The sequence below is a fragment of the Leptonychotes weddellii genome, chromosome 3 (genome assembly GCF_054177405.1).
Source record: "Leptonychotes weddellii isolate Sample4059 chromosome 3, ASM5417740v2, whole genome shotgun sequence".
Taxonomy (NCBI): Eukaryota; Metazoa; Chordata; class Mammalia; order Carnivora; family Phocidae; genus Leptonychotes; species Leptonychotes weddellii.
In genome coordinates, this window is record NC_138371.1 from 128,623,172 (window position 1) to 128,632,048 (window position 8,877).

An 8,877-nucleotide genomic window follows, 5' to 3' on the forward strand; every position below is an offset into this window, starting at 1 on the left:
GGTTGTGGGGTATGTGTGGTGTGTGTGGGGTGTGGTGTATGTGGGGAGGTATGTAGGGCGTGTGGGGTGGGTGTGGGGGTGTATATGTGTAGGGGGGTATGTGGGGTTGGGTATGTATGTGGTGAGTGGGCATTTGGGGTGTGTGGGGGTGTGTATGTGTAGGGGGGTATATATGGGGTTGTGGGGTGTGTATGTGGTATGTGTGTGGTGAGGGGATTTGCGGTGTGTAGTGTGTGGGGTATGTAGGGTGTGTGGGATGGGTGTGGGGGTGTGTGTGTAGGGGGTATGTGTGGGGTTGTGGGTTTTGTGTGTGGTGTGTAGTGGGGGGGCGGGGGTGTGGTGTGGTGTGTGTCTTTTGTCTTTGTAACTCTCTTCACAGTGTTGTCTTTGCCCCTCTTGTCGCCCTGCCTTTGGATAACTGAAATGTGTGAATATTGAGTGTCCTGAATGGAAGTGAAAATTACTTGATACCAACTTTGAGACTTAGGTTAATCTGATGTTTTTGATCAAAGATTTTTTGAGGAAAAGCAATTGAACGGACTCTGAAATCCTATAAAGGATAGAGGAGCCCTTCATTTGAAGTGAAAATCCTTTGGGGTTTTGTTCTGCAGCTTCTGAACAACAATGGAAAAAGCAAGTGATTGGTTCTTTAATGTCTTCAGTTCAAAGTATTATTTAACATAAACCATTTCTACATTTCCCAGCTATAAAAAACACATTTCAGATGTTCCTTGCATCAAGCATACCACTGAGATTTCAAAGCTAAATCCTGGATTTTCTTCTACAGTGAGATGCTGAGAACCGTCTGATAACCCAGGAGACAAATTTATTTTGCCAGGTTGTTCCTTTCATATATTTATTAGTTTGCAATAGGTTGGAGAACTTAATATGTTTTCTCCATATTTTTAGCTAAAAGCAGCACTTCATTTATACTTTCTCGACCCCCAGGTTTATGGTTGCATTAAAACAACTTAAAGTTATTGGAGGACGCTAACACTCAGGTAATCCAGTTATTTACCTTAAATTAAATGGCTCCATCCAGGAAATGAATGCTCTTTGGGTATAGCAGCTTTTTAAAGTTATACAAAACTGATGAAAAATGTATGAGATCAAGTGGTGCATAAATCTACCCCATCATAACCTAAAGTGTGCGGGGGAGAGAGTGGGGTGGTAGGGGTAATGCAGACCTATGCATCTTACAAGCTGGCAATGTGCAATCAACTTAGGGCACACGGCCTCAGCTGCCTGCCCCATCTCTCCTCTCCCCGCCCCTGCCACACAGTCCTGCTTTTGTGTGAGGCGGCAGTGTCCCCGCCCCCAGGTGAGACGCCAGCAGCTAGGGGTGCCCGCGTGACCAGTTCTAGACTATGCAGGTCACACTGAAGCATGCTGGGGTGCTGCGAAGCCTTCTACTTTTCCTGACGAGGATAAGTCATGGTTGACACTGCTCAACCTCTTCCTGACTTCCTTACTTGAATGCATGGTTGACGGAGCAGGGACGGAAAGGCCACAAACAGCAGCAGTGCCAGCCCCCAAGCCGACACCGGCAGCCCCCTCCCTCCACATGGCCCACTATGGAGGAAAACAAATCCTTTTGTGTTTAAGTCACTCTGTAGTTTTCTGCTACTGACAGCTGGACACATTCCTAATTCACGCAAACATGTTGCCTGAATTTGGCTTTGTCCACCAGAGGATCCACCAAGCACAATAGAAACAACGCAAACACAGGAAAAATCAGCCTCTATGGTCTGAGAAAAGAATCAGATGCAGACAAAGCTGCAAAATGCTAAACCGTTCATCACCGTGAATTATTTCTATATTCAAGTAATTATTTTGAATTGTTATTTGAAAGAGTGAAAAACTGAAGATGGCTGAAGTATTCAAGAACAAAAGACTTTCAAATTATAACCATCTGAATATGTAACATATCCATTATAATCTACATTTTAGAAGAACTAAAGTGAGGGTAATAAGAATGTAGAAAAATATAACTTCAATTATGAAAAGAATATCACACACCCGCACACGACAATAATTCACCAAAACATTAACATTAGTATTAACATGAACATCTGTGGAATTAAGCCACTGTGGGTGATTTTCTTCTCTGTTCTTTTATGTATTTCCCAAATTTTCTGTAGTGACCAAGTATTGTTTTTAAAAAGGAAAAACAACAAAAAAAAACACTTGTTTTTAAAAGGCCCTGGAAAAGTACTGCAAACTTAGGATTAGATATCGGTCAGCTGCGGCTAGAGAGCTGGCTCTTTCGGAAGGCAGGGGACGAGAACTGCTTCTAGGTCTGTTGACAGAGAACACGAGTAAAGGATTCCGCATTGCAGAAATTGAGTAATAGGACTGTAACAAAATGGTAATGCACTAAGAGAAGCTCAAGGCTCAGAACGAAGGCGGGCTGGGTGTCATTTTTACAGTCTGTACTATAACGGCCAGCTTTAAAAACTCACCGGTTTGTTGTAGCTTGTGTTTTGTTTTGTTCAGAGACACCTGAGGCTGCTCTCTATGACAGCAAACAATCAGTTTCCAGGCACCTTTGCTTACCCTTATTTTTCTTCCTTTGCCTTAAGGGACCGGATGCTTTACCTCCCTCTCAGGGATGCAGGGAGAGCCAAAGCTGATCATAATGGAATTAGTAATTTATAGCAGCAACTAAGTAGTCATTATCCAGTGGGTTCTAAGCCCCAGAGACAGGAGGCAGACCCTTAGTTTGTAGATGACAAAACTGAGGCGCAAAGAATTGAAGCCACATCCATAGTGAGCGTCAGAGCTGGGATTTGAACCCACAATTTTCTAACTCCACAAAGTCTATATTCTTCCCACTGCACCCCGCCACAACGCAAATGGAGGACAACAATCATGTGACCGCTTCGTAAGCCCTAAAGCATCGGATAAACTTTAAGGTATTAGATGTGTCTTTAGAACTCTGTGCAATTCTTAAAGTAAATTTTTATAAAATCAAGCTCAGAGGCAAGTTGTTCATAATAAATGGAAGAATTATGCTTAAAAAACCTCACGCGTCTGAGACGTAGGAAAGGAATTAATACATGTTAAGAAGCTTCACTGGGCTGCACTCGAGCCAAGGGGAAGAAACTGTAGGGGAGCCAGCTCAGCTCAGAGTAGGCACAACGGTTTGAACTGCGCGCCCCCCCCCACTCCCCCGGCAAGTTGTCTGGCGCCCAGGGAAGGGGGCCCTGTCGCTGCTTTCCAGCACAGGTGTGGTGATCCAGCTGCTGGAGATTTTCAGGAGGAATTCCCACACTGAGTGGAACTGAGGCTAGAAAGCTCCTGAGGCCCCTTTACTGAAGAGTCTGTCATGAGAAGTCCTTTATATTGTTTTCATCACTAATCAGACAGTCCCCCCCCTAAAAAATTAGGCAAACAAGGGCCATGTGAAGACTGAGCCCCTTTATGCGCTTTAAAATATGGTTTACCGAAACCTTTAAGGATACTACATCATATAAGTATGATCTCTGGGGATCAACAAGTAGGACCAAAATAGTTTTAATTTCTTCAGCAGAGAAGGAATAGAACTTATGTTCTGGTCATGAAGCTATCCAGGAACCAGAGACAGAAAGGGCCGTGGAGTCAAACGATGTCTGTCAGACCCCCCTTGCTGTCACGCATGCCGAGGGTACCCACCAGTTCGGAGGAGATGCTCTGTTTGGTCACGGTGCCCACCTCTGGAACGCGAGCCTTCACCTGTGCTTTGATGTAGCACTTCTCTCCTCCAGCAAAACGGATTCCAGTGATGCCCTAGGAAAGAAAAGTTTATCCACCTATCCATTCGTTCATTTATTCACCAGGTATAAGGATGACCAGAACAGACGGGATGTTAATACTCATGGAGCTTACCTCGTAGCGTTATTTACCAAAAATAAACAGAGGCGAAGGCAGGTGGTGGTAAGTGCCATGGAGAAAAATAAAGCAGAGTGTGAGGCAGGAACGACAGGATGGTACTTTTGACAGTGTGGTCGGGGAGACCCCTGCCAGGGGCATGTGAGCTGGGACGGAGTGTGTTAGTTGCCTCATCAACCCTGGCAGGCTCCAGTGAAAGGCTGCCTTGTCCAGGCAGCCTCCTCAGATCCTCCCAGGTGAAGAAGCGGGCTCCTCCTCCCCGTGACTTGTGCAAACCTCCAGCCTTCAGTCCCTCGTCTGGCACTTAGCTCTCCGTGCCTGTGTGGTCGAGGTTCTGTCCCCACTCAGTTATAAGCCTCTTGACATTAGTATCCGAATCTTTTTCTTTTTGGGGATCCCGTAAAGGTTCTCGGAAGAGGTGTGCCCAATTCATTAATTCCATGAATTCAGATTTTTTTCCTAAGTCACCGAGCCAGGGAAATAGTAAAGCTTCCTACACCACCAGGAGCTGACCTTTGTTCCTAGACCTTCCCGGAGGGACTTGGATGCTTTGTTTTTGTCCCCTGTGAGACTCAAACAATGTCCCCTCCTTGTCAGCCTAGCGACCAGCCTCAAGGGAAACGTCAGCCGCAGGGCTCCAGGCTCGGCTGACCGCTCAGCCCCGATACTACGGCAGGTGCACGAGGCCTGACAGTACATTCTGTCCCAAGAGTGTTTACTTCCACCCTGGTGGATTTCATGATGAGTGAGTGGCCAGAAACAGTGGTAAGGGCCTACAGATTTTATGCCGTAACAGCAGACACCCACAGAAATCCAAACATCTCAACTTGCTGATCTTCCGTTCAGTTGAGACAAATGTCAGGAAGATACGGGACTTGTTCCAGTGTCAGTGCTTCAGAGTGGGGGGGAAGAAAAGCATCAGAAATCTCGGGGTCCTGGCTCAGGACTCAGCCCTGTTCCGTGAAGAACAGAGGACATTCACGGCAAGTTCTACCCTGTGTAATCTAAGAGCCAGCAGCCCTACAAGGGCTGAGGGGGGGCGTGCCGGAGCGCAGAGGAGGAAAGGCTCCTTCTTCCTAAAGCTCCTCATGCTCCGCCTTGTGGTCTAATGGGCCATGTTCACATATGTGACACATGAGTCCTAGCATCACCTCTCACCCAGGGAGAGGGGCTAGCCATATCCTTGCCAACTCCAGGAGGAGGGACTCCCTGCGCCAAAACCACCTGGAGAGATTTAAAACCATCGATGCCTGGGGCTCTCGGCAGAGACTCCCATTTAATTGGCCTGGGGCAGTGCCCAGACGGCAGTGGGCTTCAGAGCTCCCCACGTGGTTCTAAGGCATAGCCAGGGTGGCCAACCACCAGTTTAGGGAGAAAAGAACTTATTCAGGGTAACAAAGTTGTTAAATGACTGAAATAGCCTGCCATAGACTGAATGTTTTTGTCCCCTCACCCAAATTCCTATGTTGAAACTCACCCCCCCGCAATGGGATGGTATTTGGAGGTAGGGCCTTTGGGAGGTAATCGGGTCATAAAGGCAGAGCCCTCGCGAATGGGATTAGTGCCCTCCTAAAAGGGACCCCAGAGAGCTCCCTCGTGCCTTTTGCCCCGTGAGGACACAGAAGATGGGCCAACTGTGAACCAGAAAGCCGGCCCACAAGAAACACTCATCTGCTGTGCCTTAATCTCGCCCTGCCCGGCCTCCAGAACCGTAAGAGATTTCTGGTGTTCCGAAATCACCCAGGCGCTGGGCGTGTGTTACAGCAGCTTGAACGGGCTAAGACACAGCCTTCGAATCCAAGTTTCTTCTGTACCATCAGCTCACAAACTTCCCCTTGCATCAAAATCACCTGGAGGCCTTGATCCATAAAACAGTGTTGGACCCCACCCCCGGAGTTTCTGACGCGGTCGGTCTGAATAGGGGCGACACTCCGCATTTCCAGCAAGCTCTTCGGTGCTGCTGCGGCCACTGGTGGCCCAGGGAACACATCTGAGAATCACTGCTCCCTGCTCTCTCCTGAACACCTGCTGCTCTTATTCTGCATGTAAATCTAGGGCTCACAGTTTGAAAAACAGAACGCAGTGGAGGGAGGTGACGCGCTCTGTTCTCTTCACTTGCAACCCTCATATCCTCTGAATGTGAGCTGCAAGGGAGGAAACACCATATCACCATTACCATATCCCCAAAGGACTGAGCTGATTCTGTTGAAGGATTCACAGCCCCGAATGTGAATCTAGTATTGAGTTAGTTCTGACGGTCTACATGCTGCAAAGAGAACTGAAACTCCACAGGGATGGGTCCTGTGGGAAGGAATTCACACATATTAACCACCTTGTCTGGTTACAGATCCATATCAAGCAGCCAGATATATTAAGAGATTAAACAGAGGGAATGGGAAAGCACAGGAAAGCCAAGCAAACCTCATGTTTCTGCAAACAAACAAGGCCTTAGAAGCTGGTGATAATGAAGAAATTTGCTGCGGGGCGCCTGGGTGGCTCAGTTGGTTAAGCGACTGCCTTCGGCTCAGGTCATGATCCTGGAGTCCTCGGATCGAGTCCCGCATCGGGCTCCCTGCTCGGCGGGGAGCCTGCTTCTCCCTCTGACCCTCCCCCCTCTCATGTGCTCTCTGTCTCTCTCATTCTCTCTGTCTCAAATAAATAAATAAAATCTTTAAAAAAAAAAAGAAATTTGCTGCAAAAGATAATGAGTGCAGAGTGCAATGCTCTAGCTAATTTTTTTTTTTAAGAGTCAGGTGATCTCATTTTAGCTGCCTGTTTTTTCTGTCTAGAGGATCCCATGGATTTCTGTGGCTTAGACCAGAAGGTTCCAAGAAGGGCTCCTTCCCCCAAGAAGGCACTTTGGAAATCTTCCAGGGAGTTTTTGGTTGTCACAAAGATGGGGGCTCTCCTGGCCTTCCGTGGGCAGGGCCCGGGGCGGGGGGCCGGGTCGCACAGAGCCCGGGGAAGTCCTGAAGAACTGCGCGCCCCGGGGCCTGGCTGGAAAACCAGGTTGGAAGGATCTGTGCCTAGAATCTAACACACTTTTACATATCAACGCAACATGACTTCTGGCACAGTCTCAACGCACGAGGGCATTCTGAAGAACGCAGTTACTATGAAAATGGAGACAAAACGGTAGTTTGTTCCCTGTTTGAGAAAATAGCCTGGTATTTAATTTGCCAGCACGCACTTCAGTCAGGCTGCATTTTCGGCTGTGTCATTGACAGTAATGTACCTACCGGAGCAAGCCCATGACGTCATGATGTTTCTGAGTTACATCAGGCTGAGCATTCGCATCCGGAAGTCCAAGCTATGGTATAAATTACTTCTGTTTTCTTTTTCTTTGGTGTTATAGTTGGGGCCATATTGATTTTTTAAACTTTTTTTTGAGTATAGCTGACACACAATGTTACCTTAGTGTCAGGTGTGCAAGATAGCGGTTCAACAAGGCTATGCGTGATGCTGTGCTCACCACGAGTGTAGCCGCCCTCTGTCACCGTACAACCTATCACATACACAGCATATTCCCTGTGCTCTGCCTTTCGCCTCCGTGACTTACTCATTCCGTAACCAGAAGCCTGCTCTCCCTCTCTCCTTCACCCATTTTGCCCATCCCCTCATCCCTGTCCCCTTTGGCAACCATCAGTTTGTTCTTTGTATTTATAGGTTGGATTCTGTTTTGGGGTTTTGTTTTGTTTTTTTTGTTTGTTTATTCATTTGTTTTTTAGATTCTACATGTAAGTGAAATCATACGGTATTTGTCTTTCTCTGACTTATTTCACTTAGCATAACTCTGTCTAGGTCCATCTATGTTGCTGCAAATAGCAAGATCTCATCTTTTTTTATGGCTGAGTAATATTCCACCATATATATATACCACATCTTCTTTATTCATTTATCGATGGACACTTGGTTTGCTTCCATATCTTGGCTATTGTAAAAAATGTTGCAGTAAACATAGGGGTGTATATATCTTTTTGAATTAATGTTTTCATATTCTTTGGGTAAATACCTAGTACTAGAATTATTGCACCAAATGGTATTTCTATTTTTAATTTTTTGAGGAAGGGTTATATTGATTTTTGAAATCACTAACCTATCTACCAGGTAGTTTACACTATTCTTTTTTTTTTTTTTATCTTTTTTTTCTCCAGCTTTTTAAATTCAAATTTTCAAATATACACAATTAAAAGAATTGGGTAGTGAACACTTGTATATAATTTCTAACCAGGTTTTATGTTATATAAATGAGTCATTATGCCAGATGGGTTGGCTTAAACCAACAGCATTGATGCTTCTGAGGGTAAAACTTTTTAGAATGCAACTCATACACTCTGAACAAACCTCTTTTTGTATTCCTTGGGGTACTGACAAAGACCCTCCTTGACCCACCTCTAGTCAGTCTCCTCTGAGTCTTCCTTTTGACTAGGCCCCAACCATGGGCTCTGCCTTGGCCAGTTTATCCCAGTTTTAGCAAGAATCCTGCTGAGTTGGCCTTGGTCTGACCACGCTTGATACCTGATCACCCTGGCTTGCCTTTAGCAAAAATCCTGTTGGTTCAGTTTAGTAAAGAACCACTCTATCTCTTAGTAATTTTCTATCCACCAATACCCTTACCCTACTCCTTGGCTATAAATTCCCACCTTTCCTTATCGTATTCAGAGTTGAACCCAATCTCTCTCTCCTACTGTAAAACCCCACTGTAGTAGCTCCCTTTGAATATGATCTGCCTTCCTTTTTTTAACAAGTGGCCTGAATAATTTTTTCTTTCACAGTGTACAGCTTGGAGCCCTTTGTTCAGGGCTATTCCCTCTCAGGAGGGTTTTTTTTTTTCCCCATTGGCTCTACTAGAATCTTGGTGGGGTCCTAGGTTAGCAGGGGAGACTGTTCACGGTTCACAATTTAGAGCCTTTCCTAATCTGCCCCCACCCCTCTTCTCCCCTTCCCCACCTTCCGCCACACTGGGCTACTTAGAACTCAAGAGTGGGGCTGTGCATTTGTATTCAG

At 46.1% G+C, this 8,877-nt stretch overlaps 1 protein-coding gene across 2 annotated transcripts in view; it reads right to left on the reverse strand.

Annotated features, from left to right (window-relative positions):
- Window positions 1-8,877, reverse strand: part of CNMD (chondromodulin) — a 25,543-nt gene that overhangs the window by 8,982 nt on the left and 7,684 nt on the right. For both annotated transcript variants that reach the window (XM_006741209.3, XM_031036597.2), the window contains exon 4: window positions 3,655-3,768. In XM_006741209.3, the coding sequence (XP_006741272.1) occupies window positions 3,655-3,768 (114 nt within the window). The remainder of the gene's footprint in view (window positions 1-3,654; window positions 3,769-8,877) is intronic.